The sequence below is a fragment of the Panicum virgatum genome, chromosome 5K, assembly GCF_016808335.1.
Source record: "Panicum virgatum strain AP13 chromosome 5K, P.virgatum_v5, whole genome shotgun sequence".
Lineage (NCBI taxonomy): Eukaryota > Viridiplantae > Streptophyta > Magnoliopsida > Poales > Poaceae > Panicum > Panicum virgatum.
In genome coordinates, this window is record NC_053140.1 from 28596697 (window position 1) to 28617132 (window position 20436).

The 20436-nt window shown below is 45.3% G+C and overlaps 2 protein-coding genes across 2 annotated transcripts in view; one reads left to right on the forward strand and one right to left on the reverse strand.

The window, feature by feature from the left end:
* Window positions 1-425: 425 nt before the first annotated feature.
* On the forward strand, window positions 426-5736 carry LOC120707045 (serine/threonine-protein kinase RIO1-like). Its single transcript, XM_039991814.1, has 12 exons — window positions 426-1194; window positions 1593-1721; window positions 2335-2427; window positions 2648-2727; window positions 2900-3013; window positions 3265-3338; window positions 3493-3569; window positions 4089-4172; window positions 4265-4357; window positions 4442-4549; window positions 4678-4749; window positions 5028-5736. The coding sequence occupies exons 1-12, from the start codon at window positions 922-924 to the stop codon at window positions 5469-5471; spliced, it is 1641 nt and encodes a 546-aa protein (XP_039847748.1). The 5' UTR covers window positions 426-921; the 3' UTR covers window positions 5472-5736.
* Window positions 5737-14115: 8379 nt separating this feature from the next.
* The window catches only part of LOC120709826 (ATP-dependent Clp protease proteolytic subunit, mitochondrial-like), a 39356-nt gene continuing 33035 nt past the window's right edge, over window positions 14116-20436 (reverse strand). The window contains exon 4 of the mRNA XM_039995467.1: window positions 14116-14502. Coding sequence (XP_039851401.1) covers window positions 14116-14502 — 387 coding nt within the window. The remainder of the gene's footprint in view (window positions 14503-20436) is intronic.

The following is a 20436-nucleotide window of genomic DNA, read 5'->3' on the forward strand; positions in this document are numbered from 1 at the left end:
AGCAAGCGCTGGAGGCTGCTCCGCGCGCCAGCCTCGTTCGCACTCGCCCTCCGCGCGCTTGCGTGCTCGCGTCGCGGCCGCGCTGGCTCGCCCTGCCCCCTCGTCCCTCCCGCACTCCGGCCTCTCGAGCACCCCGCGGCCGCGCGTGCTCGCCGACTCCGCCGTCTGCTAGCCCGACGCCGCCATCTGCTCACCCTCTGCCCCGCCTGCCTCCGCCCGCTACGAGCACCGCCGCGAGCAAGCTCGCTTCTTCGCCAATCTACCCCCAACTGCGTCGCCCTCGCCCCGCGTGGCCGCGTCCGTGCGCCCTCAGCCCCTAGCCGCCGTCGGCGCGGCCTCAACGCCCGCTCCCCACCTGGCGCGAGCGCCCGCCGCCGCCCGCCCCCAAGCGCAGCCCCCCCCCCCCCCCCCGTCGCCCGGCGTCAAGCCTTCGGCTCCCTGCCGCCCCGCGCCGTTCGAGCCCTGCCCGTCTACCCCGCCAGGCCGGCGGCCGCCACCGCCCACCAAGCGCTCGCGAGGCCGTCCCCCGCCGCCAGGCCGCCCGCGCCCGCCCAGTGCCGCGGCCAGGCCTGCTCCGGCGTGCCTGGCCGCCCAGTGCTCCGGCCAACCTCCCCAGTGCTCCTGTTTTTTTTTCATCTTGGTTCCTTCGGTTAGTACCGGTACCGAAACCGAAGTTGCTCGGTTCCTGTCTATAGAAAGAACCGATCGGTACCTATTATTTAGGAACCGAAGTTCTGAGGGGAACCGACCCAGCCCTATACCCGGCTACCCCTTTCCCCGCCCTGTTCTGCAGCCGCCACGAAGCCTTGCGGGTTGCGACTGTCACCGTAGAGCTCGCCGCCGCCGACGTGACACTTCCTGGTCCCCTTCCGCCACTCGAGACCTTCCCTCGCTGACATCTGGTCGCCGCCGAACCGCCCGATGGCCCACGACGCCACGTCCGAGCCTAAGGAGTGGTCGGACACCGACCTCGACGACGCCTCGGACACCGAGGTGGGCGACGCCCTGGACTGGCTGGACGCCGTGGAGGGCCCCGACGGCTCGGCGCGGCCCTCCGCGGTGTTCTCTGCCGCCGGTGGCGCGGGCGCGGCGCGCAGGCCCAACGCGCACGGCGGCGTGCTCTCCCGCCCCCTCCAGCCGCTCTCCAACCGTACCCAGAAGCTCGCCTCACACATCCGCGCGGCGCCCTTGGAGGTACGCAGCTTCAACTTCTCACTTCATTGGCTCATAGTAGAAGTATACTTACATTTTTCTTCTGCTTGCGCTGTGTATGCAAGAAACGCTCTGTCTCGGTGAAAATTTTTATCTTAGCAGTCATAGAATTCTAAATATTATCTTATAGTGAGCTAATAACATTTACACTTGGGAATTAGGAGCTGAACCTTTGAAATACTTCCGTAAATCTCACGTTACTTTGCGAACTACCAATAACTTCATCTGTTCGAATTTGTGATCTCAGTGTGAGCACCTCTAGTGATGCTCACTGCAAACATAGCAGAGCACTAGTATGGTAGATGGGCATGATATGTACAGTTGGGTGTTGCTGTTACACAGAGTTAAATGTTTAATGCAATGTGTTTCGAATGATTCAGGAGTGGGAAGGTAGGATGAACGTGGGGATGTCCAATTCGGTAACTACCGCTATCAGGGATAGCATAAGGGAAACAACAATTGGGAAGATAAGGAACACGGAGAAAGCTGACCGTGCTACAGTGGAACAGGTTTGTAAATGTTGGCTGCATCCCCCCCCTCCCTATTACTTTTCGAATGGAACACTTTATGCTTGCAATTGCATGATCCTGTAGTACCATACTATACAATCCCTTTCAAACTGGCTAGCTTTCCTCTAATTTGGCAGCTGTTTGGATTGAAAATTCCTTGCTGTAGCTCCTTCCCGTATCACTAATGCAATGTATAATGTTTCTTTATAAATGCATTGTATATGTAGTTAGGTTCAAATTGTATTAGCTCATGTCACCCTCTGCTCTGCCTTCCATCACAACGCATTCCAAACTCAATGCATTTCCAGTTATATATTTGAACCAAATGGGACCAAAAGGTAACACAATCTCTTGTCCATTGTAGCCCTGTTGACTACTTAAGCAAAACTTATTGGGCTTGAGTAATCTTTACCAACTCGCTAATTTCTAGGTCATCTTCAGTTCTAAATTTGACTTTTACCATCTACCGGCTGTTGTATACGCATGATTGGGAGGCAGAAGTTTAATCTCTTGCCTAAGTACTGAGTATTGACCATGCTCTGTCATGCTTAGTACAATTTATCATGACTCTTGAAGAACCTTTTTGAGGCATGGCTTTTTTTCTTATACGCAGGCTATTGACCCAAGAACACGCATGGTTTTGTTCAAGATGTTAAATCGTGGTGTTTTTAATAACATAAATGGTTGCATCTCTACAGGGAAAGAGGTAACTATTGAAAGGCTGTGCATTTTCTATCAAAATTGGCATTTTTTTACTTCAGTGCAGACCTAAAAATATTATGTGAGTAATAGAATACACAGCTTGGGATATAGGCAAAGACACAGGGTGTTGGTTATAGCCTGCTAGTTACAGTCTTACAGCTCCCTATATTCCTAATTAGAATTTCTGTTAACGCAGCCGGTGTTTTTTTTTTTTCTCCATGCAGGCAAATGTCTATCATGCAACAAAGGTGGAGGGTCAGGAGTTAGCAATTAAAGTCTACAAAACCTCTGTCCTTGTTTTTAAGTAAGATTTGAATTGCCTGTTTTGTTTCCTGATTGGAGAGACTGTTGAAACCTAAGTGCCGAAGACATAAATGCTGATTATGTCGTATGCTCTTTAGCCTCTTATTACCTGTAAAAAAGTATTTGATCTGAGAAAGTACGAATTTAGGAAACTTATCATTTATTTATTGCAGGGATCGCGACCGGTATGTTCAAGGAGATTATCGTTTTAGGCATGGTTACTGCAAGCATAATCCACGGAAAATGGTTAAGACCTGGGCTGAAAAGGAAATGAGAAACCTTCTACGGTAAGATGTATTTTCGTGGCATTCCTTATTCATCTTTTTACCTAGTAAAATTGGCATGCTGCAGCTGGTGTCTTTGATTTTTTTATCTCTTAAACTTCATGTGTTTCTTATCTCCTGAAACTTGCCTAAAAATGCTTTTTGGCAAACAATAAACCTTGCATATCAAATTGAGCAGCCATTGAAAGTCAAGTGAATTGGTGGTGCAGTGGTTCTAATATTTTAATCCGTCCCTTCTTTCTTACTCGTTACAGAGTGAGAGCAGCTGGAATCAGATGCCCTAAACCGTTGCTATTGAGGCTTCATGTATTGGTGATGGAATTCATAGGTATCGTTCATGTCTATTTATTGGATACTCGGTTGATTCCCCTGGCAATGATGGTGTACTCGTACTAAACATGCTTATGTTGCTTGCATTGGAGTACTTTAATTTGTATTATCTGAACATGTTCTAATTAAAATTAATTTGGTTATTCCATCAGGGAGAGGAGGTTGGGCTGCTCCTCGTCTTAAGGATGCTGCTTTGTCAGATGACAAGTTGCGTGAAAGTTACTTTGAGGTACATGATATGTCAGAAATCCTATTTACAACTTTGTAATTATTGGATCCATTTGTACGGGATGGTTATGTCACCAAAGATAGAAGATATTTTCTGTATGACTAACAAGATACTAATACATATGTGGTAGTCGCTCGTGATTTCAGATTAAAATATTTTACCATGGTCTAAATATATATTTTTTTGGGCTGTCTGTAGTTGGAACTTTGTACTTAATTACAATGGTTATTTTTCTACAAGCTGTGATGCAAAAATATGTTTTGATACTTCTCATATATGAGAACCCATTCAGAGTGTCTAGAGGTGACCATAGGCTCTTAGCTATCCTTTCTTTCTGTTGCTGATTTTTTTGCATGATATTTTCCTTTTACTGTTAAACATCTTGTAAATATACTGTATTGCCTTGCACTAGATGGGTGAAGAGAATCAATACAGACATAAAACTCTTGTTAGCTTTCAGCTTTTGTGTGTCATTTATATTCAGTTTTTTTTAATATTCTTACTGCACCTTGTTTTCAGATAATTACAACAATGCGGACACTTTACCAAAAGTGCAAGTTGGTCCATGGAGATTTGAGTGAGTACAACATTCTTTATTTCGAGGTAATTGGAATCAAGCCTTTTTCCCCCCTAAACAATGTCATTTCCGTCCAATTGCTGAGTTTTATCTTCATCCCAACATGTCTGTTGTGTAGGGCCACTTGTACATTATTGATGTTTCACAATCTGTTGACCTTGATCACCCTTCAGCATTGGACTTCTTAAAGGAAGATTGCCTGCATGTTTCTGTAAGTGAAAGTAGAACTGCTCACCACATTGATATTCGTTAAGATGTTAATTAAGGTGTCTAATATGTACAACACTATACGCAGGACTTCTTTAAGAAACGAGGCATTGCAGTCATGACGGTAACAGATTTATTTAATTTTGTTATTGACCAAAACATTGCTGATGAGGATGTTGATGGTTACCTGGATAAGGTATCTAGTGTGCTTGCTTATAATGCATTACCTTTCAATCTTTCGTTGCAGCTATCACTTTATACAAGCACATTCCTGCTGTATGATGCATGGAAGATCTGATGGTTTAATATTTGTGTACATCACAGGTTCAGCAAAAGATCGTGGAAAATGGTGGTACAGATACAAATGATGAAATTTGTCCAACAGTCATGGTGCAAGTAAGATTAATTTAGTCTTGTTTTCTTCTGAGCTTTGCCGTAATTGTAGCTTCAGTTAGTAACAGCTTAAGAAATCCTGTGTCAGAACACATGTGCATTTGCTTTATTTTTCTATCCATCAATCCTTAACATTGGAAATAGAAAATGTTCCACATATTTCGGCTGTACTGCATAAGATGTGATCACTCATCCCATTTTGCTATTGTGTGTTTTATTTTGCTCCATCTAATGTTTCTACTATTATGTTTAGTACTGACACACTTGATTCCTTTGTGTAGACTTTGGATTATGTGAAGCAATGCGAGGCAGATTTAGTCAACATGTCAATGATGCAACGCTCATCCTTTGGTTACGAGCCACCAGCGGATAAGCTTTATGACCAACCACTATTAGGATTTGTACGGACGAAAAATGCACACGCTGAAAATCAGCAAAAACAATTGCCACAGAATATAATGGAAGAAACCTTGGATCTGCAAAATAAGTGCTCATTGGAGGACAAAGTGGAAGATCAAGAGGACAATAGTGAATCTTGCTCAAGTTCTGATGAAGACAGTTCGTGGGAGGAGGCTCCCAAAATGGGACCCGAGGAAAGGAAGACTGCTCGGAAAGAGAACAAGAAGAAGGTGAAGGAAGAGAAGAGAGAAGCTCGCAAGACAAAGATCCCAAAGGCTGAGAAGAAGAAAAGGAAGAAAATGGCAAAAGCAAAGTGCAAGCGTTAGAGAAAATGATTTCACAAAAGTAGTGCAACCAGTAGAGTATGCGGAACAGACATACATCTGGAAGCTCAGTGCTTCTCCCTATGAGGCAAACAAGGGGCGCTGATTTTCCAATTTAGTTTACCTATCACTTTTCTGGTTCATTTTGAATTTTGAATGTATACGCAAGAAATCACTTTTTGAATAACTTGTATCAGGGTATATTGAACTACAAGAGGCCTTTTATGAGTGTAATGCTTCTCCTTAAGTCTTTAAAGATTGCTTTCTTGGATTTGCATTTTGCTGTGATCTTTCAGCTCCCAAATTTCCCAGTTATTTTGAAATGTATGCTACTTGCAATGAGCATAACGGCTTTGAAATCTAAACAGCATAAATTCTGGTAGTGTTGTGCTTGTGCAGGAGATCTGTCATTCAGCACAGCAGGGATCTTCTGGTGATACTCCTGCACTTTGTGTATATCTTCTCTACAAAGTTGCAACATGAGCATAGGTCTCCAATATAATTTTGAGTAAATTCTTTTGGTGCCATATAATTTTTGGTGACTTCCCCGGTGCCATAGAAATTTTGGAATTCCCCTCAGTGCCATTGAATCTAAGAATTACGCCCTTTAGTGCCACAACCGTTAGGGAGCATTTAAATGGCTATTTTGTCCCTCTAAAAGACCGGAGTATACCATTCCATGTTCGTTTCATAGTAAAATTAATGACCGTAAACCATATAAAATTGATATACATAGATCAAAGAAGACAAGTCATATTCATGTCATATTAATTACGAAATATGAGCCATAAATTTGTTATTATATAATTACGGACCAGATTTTTCACTAGCAGCTTGTCATATTCATGAAACATGAGCCATAGCATTCTCATTACAAATGAGTTCATATTTTCCACAGTGGTGTAATCATAAATGCCATTAAGGCCCCGTTTGGTAGGGCTTCGGCTCTTCCAAAAACAGCTCCGGCTCTGGCTCCTCAGATGGAGCGGCTTTTCTGGTGGAGTTGGAGCCGTTTTAGAAAATGTTTGGCAAAACAGCTTCACTTGTTAGATTGATGTGTAAGCCGCGTGAAGCCACGATTTCATGGCTTCACCTTGCCTGTGTAAGCCGCCAACGGCTTCAGAACCGGCTTCACACGTGAAGCCGGTCCTGAAACAAATGTTTGGGAGGGCTTCACCTGAAGCCGCTCGTGAAGCCGCCGGTGAAGCCCTCCCAAACGGGGCCTAAGTGTGATGCTTACATGAACATGCAGGCAGTCGGTCTCCAGCTCTCTCTCCACCTCTAGCTCTCTCCTTGACTGCAGACCGCTCCTAGCCCTAGGGTTAGGCAGCTACGGCGCTCCGCAGCTGGCGGCCGGCGCCTAGGCTCGCCTCGATGCCTCGGTTGCTCGGCGAGCAGGCGATGGTCGGCAGGGGCGTGGGGCGGCGGTCGGCGGAGGTGCGGCGAATGGGTGGCGGTCGTGGCAGTCGGCGGAGGTGCGACGAAGGGGTGTCTATATGTTAAACCTGCTCTATGGATGAAGAGTAAAAAGGGTATTTCACACCCCAAGCTGGCTGCATGGTGATTAGAGGAGCCTCTGTGGCGTGCCACGTCAGATACTCAGATTCAAGGATGAAGTTGGGCCGGTTAGGATAGTGCAGGGACTAAATTTGATGTTTTTATAGTTCAGGGACCAAATTGAGTTGAGCTCCATAGTTTAGGGATGAATTTGACTATTTTCCCATACTAGCTCAGTTGGCTATTTGCATGTGGTCTGATCCAATTGTCCAATGTCCATGAGTTAATCTTGTATTTAATTAGGTAAATGGCAGATCTTTGGCTTGTCTATAAAGAACTCAAAAATCAAACTGTCAAAAAGAATGCTGGACACATATTATTCGAGTTCAAGCATTGGGACTCCAATTCCAACCACCAATGAGAACATTGGTCAATTGAAAAAAAAACCTTGGGTGGAGTTTAGGCACTCATTGATGATCTAGGAGACCGCAAAGCAATTGACGAACATCCCCCCGAAATTGGGGATCAGTTAAGGAGGGCATATGCTCTTGGTGGTCCAACCCAACCTAGTAATCATATTTTTCCTCGTAAATGGCAAAGTGGTGAATGGAGATCATTTCAGAAAACTTGGTTTGATGAATTTGATTGGCTGGAGTATATAAGTATTTCAAAAGATGCGGCTACTGCTTGAAAAATTTGGGAGTAGTAATGTATTTGCAAAGCAAGGGTATGTTAATTGGAAGAAAGCTAAGGATACTTTTTGAAATCACCGTATTTGCAAGGCTCATATGGATGCTAGGCTGAAGTGTGATGACTTCGTGAACTAAAAGACTAATGCGGATAGAAAATTTGATAAAATTAACAAAGAGGAAGAAACAGGGGCGGATCTAAGGGGGGCTGAGGGGGCTCCAGCCCCCCTACAGCCATGAAACTCCATTGGAGCAAGAGGTGGATGGAAGAGAAGGGAGGAGGAAGAAGAAGAGTGGAAAATGAGATGAAGATAGAGGTGGAAGGGGAAGAGCCCCCCTAGCAGCTTGTGCTGCGTCCGCCACTAGGAAGAAAAATGATATAAGATTTGATTGTCATCTTCTATACATGTTGCAAGATTTCTCATAATGCAAGGTGATGCTTTTCGTGGACATGATGAGTCATCTACTTCTCTCAATAAGGGTACATTTAGCGAGTTGGTTGATTGGTACAAAGACAAGGTTGAGATAGTGAAGGATGCATATGATAAAGGTGCTAAAAATTACTATATGTTATCTCATTATATATAGGACCTTACAAAATCTTGTGCAGAGTTAGTGATGGAAGAGATTATGGATGAGATTCGTGGTAGGAAATTTTCTATGCTCATTGATGAGTCTCGAAATGTATCTATAAATGAGCAAATGTTTGTGATTTTGCTGTTAGTAGTTGAGACTTATTTACTTTTTTTTGTCTAATTTCATATTATGTGCTAACTTGGAATAAAACTTGATATGCAAATTTATTTGTGAATGGTGAAGGAAAGGTGTTGGAGAAATTCTTGGACTTCAGTGTAAAGAGAGATGTATAGCTATTGCTTTCAAAGAAGCTTTGCTTGGTACGCTTTCTAGCCACAAGTTAAACATCTCTATGCTTCGTGGCAGGGTTATGACGGTTCTTCCAACATGGGAGGGGAATTTAATGGCGTGCCTAAATTGATTCAAGATGAAAATTTCTATGCTTTTTATGTCTATTGTTTTGCTGCTGGCGCCTACCAACGCCTCTGCTGATCGCCAGCGATGACGCCCGCAGACGCCAAGGGGGTGGCAGGTATTTCATGAACCACGAATAAATTCACAAACGCACGGAATACTGCTGTAGCATTTTACCCGGGAGTATACCAGGGTGTCATTTATATTTCCGCAGAGAAGGCGGCAGTTGAAAGTGCTAAGGCTAGTTAATGAATTGATCTAGATTGGATATTCAATTACATAAAATAGGGGGTAAGATAAATAGCAGGATAGGAGGTAGTGTGACACACACAAGTTTACACTCAACTCTAAATATTGTATAGGCAAGGAGAAAGGAAAAAGTTAGCAGCTCGAGTCAAAGGTACTAGGCTAGCTATATCTATGCTTTCTTATGGTCAGATCAACAAAAGATGATGAGGGCACGACACCTTCGGATACGATCATTGATTATAATAAGGTGAGCTCGTTCCAAATAAATTTGTCATCTAGATTTGAGAATAAATTACTACCTTATGATTTAATTATTGTTAGAAACCATGGATATGATGACAAGGACGTTGGGGGGGAGTTTGGAGGCGTGGTGGACCAGCAAGGGCAGCCAAGCCGAGTTGGAGGCCCAATCCAAGTCGAGTTTGAGTCTGCTTCGGAGTCCAGGAACAGCCCGCACCAAAATCAACGCCCATGCTGCATACGGAGTCCGTTTTGGATGCTCTTTATATGGATGGAAATATAATTTCAAGGAGCTTCCAATGGAACTGGTTTGAGGCCCAAATTCATTCGGAGTCGACGGGAATCGCCGAAACAATATGACATCCAGAATCTGTCAGGGCGCTGCGCCGCCGTCTTTTGGGCTGTTGGCCCGTGTACCATGTTGGCCCAAGTGGTGGACGCCCCCTTGGCCTCCACCAGCAACCCTAGGACCTTCCTTACGATATAAACTCAGTAGCCACCGCCTTTTAGACTTGGGTTTTGTTTAGTCTTGAGTTTTCCTTTGAGGAACAGACATTGCATCGTTGTATCTATGGCGACAAGTCCTTATACATTGATCCAGGGCCCCCGTTCTTGATCTCCTCCACTGTGTCGATTAGTCCTTTGGAATCGAGTTCTTGAACCCCACTTTGATTTTCGCTTCATTCACATCTGCAATTTCAGATTGCGTGTTTATCCTTTCTTGCTAGTGTTCTTCGATTCGCTTGCAGGAAAAGCCTTCTCGGCGAGGTCAATCAAGTTGTGCTTGGTTGATAACCAGCGGAGCGGTGGTGTAATGGTTGCAGGCTTCGAATTCGTGTCTGATTAGAAGTCAGATCGCCAACGTCACGTACTCCATCAATCGAATCTACCCTACCTCTCGGAAGATCGGGCCGCGTCTACATCAAGTGGTATCAGGATTCAGGTTTACCGTGAGGTATATTTTCGTGTTTCCCTTTAGATTCATCTTGTTCCTTTACCTACAGTCCACAAAAAGCCCTAAAAATTTTTGTTTCCGCTGTCCTATAACCCTTTTGGGCCCCACAATTTTTTAGTTCAGTTTGCTTTGCTGAATTTTAGTCCCTTGTTGTGTCGTTGTGTTTGTCGTGTCTAGATCTTGTTCGTGGTCTTTAGTGTCAACTCTGGTTTTTAGTTCGCTGGTGCATGTGATTGTTGCACACCATATTTGATTGCTTCAGTTCTGAAAAAAAAGAGAAAAATGCAAAGAGGTGCTAATAAAAAGGAAAAGAAAAAGCCGCACCAACAAGAAAAAAAAACAAAGAAAGAAAAGGCAGCAAAGAAAAAAAATTAAGAAGTGCTTGCATCCTTTTGTGGTCTCGTGGTGAGTTGTTTTGTTGTTTGCTTGAACTAGGTCCAGGACGGGTTTAGGCCGGCGACATAGACAATCTTGGGACTACTTTTCAGTCTTGCAATTCTGAATTGAATAATTGCTATTCCTTGCTACTATATTGTGCCTACCCAAAGCTACACATATACTTCTATCAGCACAGGTTCATCTTGCAACTGTTACACCTAAGCTTGACAACTGATTGTGCCGCCTATTGGCTTTGGTAAGAACATTTGCAAGACGGTGGTAAGCCGCTTGAGATATTGCATTCCACTTTCACCACCACCCAGTAGTTGCTAGTTGATAGGGATAATACTTTTGTGTTGTCTTTCACTGTCTTCTAACAATGACAGGTTCTTCATATCCACCAACATATGATGGTGTGGGTGCTGATGCGTACTTGGAGTGGGAAATTGCTATAGATAATATATTTGCAACTCGTTGCATGTGTCCAAGGAGAAAGGTAAAAAATGCAGCTAGTGTTTTGCGACACTCAGCTTTAGTTTGGTGGGATTCTTTAGGTTCTTCAGATAAACCCCAAACTTGGATAGATATGAAACTTCTTATGCGTGAAACCTTTGTTAATCCACCTCCTGCTTTGAATTCATATAATGAGGTGCAAAACATAGAGGACCAGTCCATTGTTATTTCTCTTGCTACGCCTAACCTTTTGCAGGATGCTGAACAAAAGCAAGAGGACAAGGATGACATGGACAAAAATGAGGAGCTCACATCCTCATGTGAAAATTCAGAGCCATCACTTCACAATGCACCTATTACTCCCGCTGAAATTGAGAAAAAAAAGGTAATGCTCATGGTGCTGCACTCACGGATGGTGAGGCTTCTTTTGATGTGCTGAATTTTTCCACCAATCATGCTTTTATAGAGCAACTATTAGTGGAACCTTCTCTTGATTTATCTTTATCACATGATGATTTGCTTCATATTCCCTGTGATAAAGATGACTTACCTGATCATGAACATGAGAGCACTGAACCACACATTTCTGCTGAATTTACAAATATGATTCATGTTGCTAGTGATACAGATGAGATGAAATTGTTGTCTTCTTTATATATCTTGGGTTACATTGAATTTGATGTTTTGTGTAATCTAAGTAATTTAAAGGAGAAACTCTTTATGTGTGCTGATTTGCCATGGTTATCTAGACATACATATCATGTTATTAGCAAATATAACAATAAAGGACAATATTTAATACATCGGATTTACATTTGTGCAAATCTGAATTCTTCTTTTGTTGTTCAAAATTGTAATCAACTAAGTGGATCCGATACTATTGATATTCATACGCCATCTATTCCTATGCTGCCTTTTGTTAGTACTAATCTTTTGCAGGATAGTATTGACAAAGCTCATGTAGATTCGGATAAAGGAGCCTACAGGATCAATTTCGAGTACAATCGGTGCCGAGGACGGCTTTTCTTTCAAGAAGGGGAGGATGATGAGGGCACGACACCTTCGGATACGATCATTGATTATAATAAGGTGAGCTCGTTCCAAATAAATTTGTCATCTAGATTTGAGAATAAATTACTATCTTATGATTTAATTATTGTTATAAACCATGGAGATGATGACAAGGACGTTGGGGGGGAGTTTGGAGGCGTGGTGGACCAGCAAGGGCAGCCAAGCCGAGTTGGAGGCCCAATCCAAGTCGAGTTTGAGTCTGCTTCGGAGTCCAGGAACAGCCTGCACCAAAATCAACGCCCATGCTGCATATGGAGTCTGTTTTGGATGCTCTTTATATGGATGGAAAGATAATTTGAAGGAGCTTCCAATGGAACTGGTTTGAGGCCCAAATTCATTTGGAGTCGACGGGAATCACCAAAACAATATGACATCCAGAATCTGTCAGGGCGCTGCGCCGCCGTCTTTTGGGCTGTTGGCCCGTGTACCATGTTGGCCCAAGTGGTGGACGCCCCCTTGGCCTCCACCAGCAACCCTAGGACCTTACTTAGGATATTAACTCAGTAGCCGCCGCCTTTTAGACTTGGGTTTTGTTTAGTCTTGAGTTTTCCTTTGAGGAACAGACATTGCATCATTGTATCTGTGGTGACAAGTCCTTATACATTGATCCAGGGCCCCCGTTCTTGATCTCCTCCACTGTGTCGATTAGTCCTTTGGAATCGAGTTCTTGAACCCCACTTTGATTTTCGCTTCATTCACATCTGCAATTTCAGATTGCGTGTTTATCCTTTCTTGCTAGTGTTCTTCGATTCGCTTGCAGGAAAAGCCTTCTCGGCGAGGTCAATCAAGTTGTGCTTGGTTGATAACCAGCGGAGCGGTGGTGTAACAGTTGCAGGCTTCAAATTCGTGTCTGATTAGAAGTCGGATCGCCAACGTCACGTACTCCATCAATCGAATCTACCCTACCTCTTGGAAGATCGGGCCGCGTCTACATCAGAAGATTAAACTAATACAATAGGGAGATCGCTACTAGCTTGACGGGAGGAGCCCGAGCAAACCATACGACTCTTTATGGATCTCCTACCTCCAATCCAAACATGGAGGATTACTGGGCACGGAAAGGGCTATCACCACCTACCGGTTACCTCTACAAACCATTAGAAAGGGCGACATCCAGCAAACATACTGGAGCAGTTGTTAGAGTTCTAAAAAGCTAATATGTCGACCATCACAAGCATATGGCGATAATGCAACCAGATCACTAAACATATATCCGATAACTCAGAATATAAATCATGCAGATATCGGTAACCATAGTTTAAATCTATTACAAACGACCGAGAATTACACAAGAGAACTAGAAATGAACCCATACTAGAACTCCTGAGCAACTCCGGAGACTCGATTACTACTAGACTTCACCTAAACTCCACTAACCCATAAAGCTAAAACAAGAGAGTGTGTTGAGCTTCACTTGAGGTGTGTGTCTCATTCTTACCCCCCCTCTTATATTTATAGGAGGGAGCCACGGGGTGAGCTACATTAAATCGATGTTGAGGGCCAATGGGACACCTGAGACTTTTACCTGTATATCCTTATGTTAAGTGCTCTTAACCTTTATACCCCTATTTTTTCGATCGCACCTGTATGTCCTACCGCCAACTCATCTTTACCCCTATACCCTTTTGGACAGAATGAGCACTAACAGTGCCTAACGGAGATGGGAAAAGATAATTTTGCCTTTATGTGGAGGAGGTGTTGCACTGGAAAGTTTTTAACCTGTATGCCCTTAGGTTAAGTGCTATTAACCTGTGTACCCTTGGGAGGTTTTAGATGGTTGAGTTCTGTGCTGTCCCGACGGTGCAATTTTTTTATTTTTAATTTCAGATCTAATAAAAATAAAAAAATTCTGAAAATAAATAAATAAAAACGAAAACCCGTGAGGGAGGGTAACGGGGGGAGGTTGTTCACCCAATTTTTTTAATTTCAGATATAAAAGCAATAAGAAAAGTAATATAAATAAATAGATTACAACAACAAGAACAAGGAGACGCACATCATTTTTCATTCAACAATTAGACCAACAATTAACAGCAACAAGTACTAAGTTGACTAGTTTTCATCACATAAGTACTAGGTTTGCAAACTATAATTGCCTTAAAGTACATGACCATGGGATGAAATATCACAACCAAAGAAGTAGTTCCATGCACTGCTCGATCTTATCGATGGGATGGCGCGTGTTCTTCTGGTAGATCTTGTTGAGGCGGTCGCGCATCTTGAGGATCTCCTTGGCCTGGATGGCGATGTCGGTGGCCTGCCCCTGCGCACCACCCGAGGGCTGGTGGATCATGACCTTGGCGTTGGGCAGGACGCGCCTCTCGCCGGGTGCTTCGGCCGCGAGGAGGAGCGAGCCCATGGAGGCGGCCTGGCCGATGCAGAGCGTGGTGACGGGGCCGCGGATGTACTGCATGGTGTCGTAGGTGGCGAGGCCGGCGGTGACGCCGCCCCCTGGGGAGTTGATGTAGAGGTGGACGGGCTTGAGCGGGTTCTCGGACTTGAGGAAGAGCAGCTGCCGACGACGAGAGAGGCGGTGTCGTCGGTGTTGACGGTGCTTAAGTGCCATTTTCAACCGTCAACTATACTCAATAATAAAGGAAAACTACATGCCTTACTCACAAATTTTTATCACTAACCTTGCTCCACAGTTGTTTTCGAGTTTTGTACATTTCTGATGAGCAGGAGCGAAATAAGAAGAAAACATGCAGCAGACGCCACATAACTACGCAGAAGATCGCATCCGGCGTCACCCACTTACAAAGAGGGCCCATCTGGCAGAGCAAACGGGCGCGCCACACATAATGCATACAAGGAAAGATACGAGGGCCCACCTGTCAGCCTGCCAGAGGAGGATAAGGACGAGGGCCTGCCAGGTGGGGTCGGCCGAACCTAGCCTGGCTCCCGTCCAGGTGCACTTCGAGGAGGAGTCACTCCCAAGGCACCTGATCACCTTCCATACGTGCGTTGGCGGGAAACCGACTTCTAGAGCTATAAATAGGTCTCTCCTCCACCCCCCTCAACACACACACACACACACACACACACACACACACACACACACACACACACACACACACACACACACACACACACACACACACACACACACACACACTTCATTCCATTCTCTCCAAGAAGGCTCTCCTCTCTCTTGCTCTCTTAGCTAGGTAGTGGAGCTAGGCTAGTTCTTCTTTAGCGAGCAAGTCGTCCTCGGAGTCGTTGAGCAATCCTCGACTCCCGGTATGGCTTTGTATCCCATTTGTGAGACTTCTATTCATAATATAGAGATATGCCATGGTTGCTTTACTATCTTGATAGTTTATCAATCCATGCTTAGTTCGTTCATGAGTTATGCAAAGGTCTTGGTTAGGCCAGATGATCCGGGTACGGATAGAGGTTCGATGTGCTTTTGGGCTTGCTCTAGTGTTTTACTTGTCCATCCGAAGGTTGGGAGACCTGGGGACACTAGAGTAGTGACTTCATACACGAGCGTGGTGCTCGGGTATGCGGGATCCTTCGGATGTGACCGTGCTCCACGGTGTGACTGGGGTAGACGGCAGGTGGTGACAACCCTGTCCGTCCGGCGTAACAGTGGTGTTGCGTTTAGCGTACTCCCCAATGTTCGGGTTCGGTGTAGGAGTTCATGCAAAGAGGTAACGGGACTGGATGTACTCCGATGCAGGACCTTCTCCCCGCTATCCCATTTTCCTGGCACCTGTAGTCCTAACCATGTCCTAACATAACCCTAGCTTTGAATAGAAGCACTAGGAAATGCCAACAAGCATTTCTGGCGCCATTGCCGGGGACGGCATGTGAACAAGGATATTTGAGGGACCGAAACCGGCGACCAGAGGGGGGCGTGAATGGGAGCCGATCAAAATTTCTCTCGAAATTGATCCGTCGGCCTATATCCCAAAATCACCCAAGCCCTCAAGCGTTCTGACCAAAGTTTGGAATAGCTATGGAAAAGCTAAACCAACACAAAAGGCCTAGAACGGGTGAGCGAAGACACAGAAGCAAATCAGAGTCGAATCGGGAAAATAGTAGCCCTGTCTGCCTGGACCGGTCTGACTGGTCGGGGTCTGAACAAAAGCGAGCAGACCGGTCTGACCGGTCTTGCCTACCGGTCTAACCGGTGGCACCTAGAAAACCTCGAAAACTTTGATTCAAACGTTGAATCTCGACCAAACTACCACGAAAATCGATGAAACTTGGGGGATAGCTTCGCCCCTACCCCGTGAACATATCCCCAAGAGATCTCGTCCTAAAGATCAAAGAATCTTGAGAATTCGAGGGGAGATCAAGAAGGATTGGGGTTTTCCCAAGAACCCAAAAAATCCAATTCGGGTGAACTCGTGATTCCAGATGGTTTAGCACTAGGCTAGATGGATAGGAATCATCACAATGAGTACAGCAAACCATGAATCCATGGGGTTTTCTCCTCCGAACACAAAACACACCAAAAGAGGAGAATCGAAACCCAAAACGCAAAAGAGGAAGGGGGGACGAAAAGCTCAGCGCACACGGGTGAATCTCAAATCAATTTCATTCATAAATCACGGAGGAATTCACCTATACAAAGGCTAGAGCCGACCACACCATCATCCACCCTCTAGATTGGAGAGATTAGCTATAATCTAACCCTCTTTTGCATTGGAGACCTTGGCCCTAACCTAGAGCACGAGGAAGGAGAAGGAGTAAACAGAAAAGGACTCAAGAGACTCGAAGCCCATGACATGGAGAAGGGGCGACTTAAATACCCGGCTGCCGCGGCCAGACCGGTTAGACCGGTCCAAGGGACCGGTCAGACCGGTCGGGTCTGCAGCAGCCCTGTACATGTCCTCAATCAACGGTGGAGTTTCTTTCTTCGACCCGAAGTCTTCCCTGCGATGCCTCCACGTTGACGAAGATCCGGTCCGCGGTTTTGGAGGGTCCGCGAAACCCGGGTAGGTGGCCGGTTTTGAGAAAACCGCCAAAACCTCACGCGCGGGAAGATTCCCGCCTCCACGCTGTGGCCCTAGACGCCGTTCCTGCCTCGGCCTTCTGACGGCCCTAGACGCCGCCCGACGCCCGTCACCTCCTCGCCCGCAGCCAGGCCCTAGACGCCGTCAACACCCATCACCTCCGTCAGTCCCGAGACCGACGCCCTGTGCCTCCACGACTTGGCGTCTTCAACCGCCGTCCACCTCCTTGGTTTTGTGGCGCAAACCAAGAAACCCGCCTTCCCTCACCGCTTGCGTCCTCGACCCAGGAGTGTATGGCACAGCTGCCGCCCGGCCCGAGCTCCTCCACGGCAACTCACCATCGACACTCGATGCCCGTGTACCTGCAATCCAAAGACCAAGTGCACGATCACACCGCACGGTTGACAATTCACTCATCACAGGCAGGATAGAGTACTCTCGTTCCTCAATCTCCCCCTTGATGAGTGCATTGTCAACACACTACCTGAAACCAGAGAAGTGATAAAATAGAAACAAAAAAGCGAAGAACTCAAGCAAGTGACACAAAGCTCAGAAGGGCAAGACCAGTCACTTACTCAAGCACAGATCGATCCCCTCAGACAAGGGCAATGGCTCGACGCAATCAATCAAAAGCCAAACCATGACTCCTCAAAGACAGAGGTAACGCTCGACGCAGACATGCTGGAAGTGGAAGGAAAACGAAGAAAACCAGGAGCCAGAAACAAAGCAGACACTCCCAAACCAAAGCTTTTCCCTCTCACAAGTGCAACTCTCCCAAAGTGATGCACTCTCAAAGCCCTGTGCACAATAAGTTTTTCAAAAACCAAACAAGTCTCCCCCTTGTTCAATCACTTCTCCCCCAAAACTCTCCCCCATGTTGGCACATGCACACATCAAGTCTAAAAAGACTTAAAGCTCCCCCTGAAGCTGAAACTCCCCCTGAACAGATGCTATGCAATGAATGCAATGCAGGAGGTGTAAGTGAAAGCATTCAGGGATACAATGATATGAGCAACAACTAGTCACAAGCACGTGTGCATCCATAAACAAGACCTGCATCTAGCTCAACAGGGTATATCAAATCAGTCTAGAGCTAGGCAAGTTCAGTTTAGGAGAAATAAAAGCATCACCCAAGATCTAGCACTAACAAGTAGGGAATGGAAAGCAGTGCTAATCATACTCATACAGGTGAGCCAAACCAGCCAAAATATGTTACAAACATTCACTTTTTGATCAAATTTATATCAAGCAATTCTTAATGCCAGGGGTTGAAAGCTTGTCATGCTTTACTTAGCAACGAAGCCAAGCCTATGCCAAAGACAATCAGAAGCTTAAGGCACTCATTTCAGTCATGCACAGCCTTGCCCGGGTTCTCACAAGTGCAAAGCGAGCCGTCCCGAAAGCTCGATCAGTGCGACAAGCAATCCCACCTGGATCTTTTCAATCCATTTCAAGAACAGTTCAAGCAATTTTATCAAATTTAGATCATTTCAAGTATGAATTGCTGAACAAAAAGCTACACTAGCATGAATAAGATAGCAAAGCATATCAACACGCCCTAACATGCTAGTAGCCAAGATAGGGTGATCATGTTTTAAGATTTTCAAATCAAAATAGCTTAACTCAGATGATGTCATATACATAGTGGAGCAAGCTATACATGATCAAATTTATCAACTCATACTAGTAGGCACTAGAAGATCATAGCAATGTATACAAGAATGCTAGTGCAAGTGAGGCAATGCAAAATGCAAACATGTACAATGCATATGCACAATACAACTAACAAACCTAGAAAACAAAAGAAGAGCAAACAAGACCTACAAAGCTAACCCAAGAAAAATCAGCGATCAAAAGGGGTAACAAACCCCGAGCTCCCCTCACAAGCGAGCAAAGGTGTCCTGCTCTAGCGGTTTGGTGAGGATATCTGCGGTTTGCCTCTCTGAAGGGACATGGATCAGGTCTATGTGTCCTCTCTCATGGTTATCTCGCAGGAAATGGAACTGGATATCTATGTGTTTGGTTCTGGAGTGTAGAACAGGGTTCTTTGCAATGCTAATGGCTGACATGTTGTCTACAAAGATGGGAACCCTACCGAAACTCAAGCCATAATACTACATGGTTTGTTTCATCCAAAGTATCTGGGAGCAGCAGCTAGCAGCGGCAACATACTCAGCTTCTGTGGAAGAAAGCGCTACGCTAGCCTGCTTGCGAGAGGACGAAGACACCAAAGATGTACCGAGAAATTGACAAGTGCCAGATGTCGACTTGCGATCCAACCGACACCCACCGAAATCGGCATCAGAAAAGCCCACCAAAACCAGAGAAGAATCCGCAGAATACCAAAGACCAAATTCAGGGGTGAATTTCAGATACCTGAAGATGCGTTTCACCACCTGCCTGTGGGAGGTGCGCGGAGAAGCCTGGTAGCGCGCACAGAGGCAGACGCCGAACTGGATGTCCGGTCGCGTCGCCGTCAGGTACTGGAGAGAGCCAATCATGCTCCTGTACTCCTTCTGGTCCACCGCCTCGCCGTCCAAGTCCTCATCAAGTGCCGTCGATGTGCTGATCGGAGTCGGCTGAGGAGACAGGTCGCTCATGTCGAACTTCCGCAGCAGGTCTCTAGTATACTTGGCTTGATGGACAAAAGTGCCATGAGGAGTTTGCTTGATCTGCAGCCCGAGGAAGAACTGTAGCTCATCCATCATGCTCATCTCGAACTCCCTGGACATCTGCTCAGAAAACTTGGAGACAAGAGCGTGAGAAGAGCCACCAAAGATAATATCATCCACATATATCTGAACTAATAGAAAATCAGTGCCAGACCGCATGAGGAACAAAGTTTTATCCACACATCCCATTTTAAAACCCTGAGCTAGCAAAAATGTTTTCAATCTATCATACCAAGCTCTGGGTGACTGTTTCAAACCATAAAGTGCTTTCTGAAGTTTATAAACACGGTTTGGAAACTTGGGATTTTCGAAACCAGGGGGTTGTTTCACATAAACCTCTTCTTCGATAAAACCATTCAAGAAGGCAGATTTAACGTCCATTTGGAAAACTTTAAAACCCTTAGAAGCAGCAAATGCAAGAAAGATTCGAATAGCTTTCAAACGAGCAACAGGGGCAAAAGTCTCCTCAAAATCAATACCCTCTTTTTGGAAAAACCCCTGGGCAACAAGACGAGCCTTGTTCCGAACAACCAACCCATCCTCACCATGCTTGTTTTTGAAAACCCACTTCGTTCTGATGGGATTACAAGCAGGTGGAGGCTCGACTAAAACCCAAACTTGGTTTCTTTCAAAATTTTCAAGTTCCTCATGCATAGCATTGACCCAATTAGAATCAGGAAGAGCGTGTCCAATATCCTTGGGCTCAAAAGAACCAACAAACGCTGAATGAGCAAAGACAGCGATACTTGTTACCTTGGACCTGGTGACTCGCTCGTTGAGATCACCTAGCATCTGTTGAGGTGGATGGCG

Bases quoted from the DNA above. Each gene is read 5' to 3' on its own strand.
- LOC120707045 (XM_039991814.1), top strand. From the start codon at position 922: ATGGCCCACGACGCCACGTCCGAGCCTAAGGAGTGGTCGGACACCGAC. The intron at 2,428-2,647 runs GTAACTATTGAA...TTCTCCATGCAG, and splicing joins GCATCTCTACAGGGAAAGAG to GCAAATGTCTATCATGCAAC. The intron at 4,173-4,264 runs GTAATTGGAATC...TCTGTTGTGTAG, and splicing joins ACAACATTCTTTATTTCGAG to GGCCACTTGTACATTATTGA.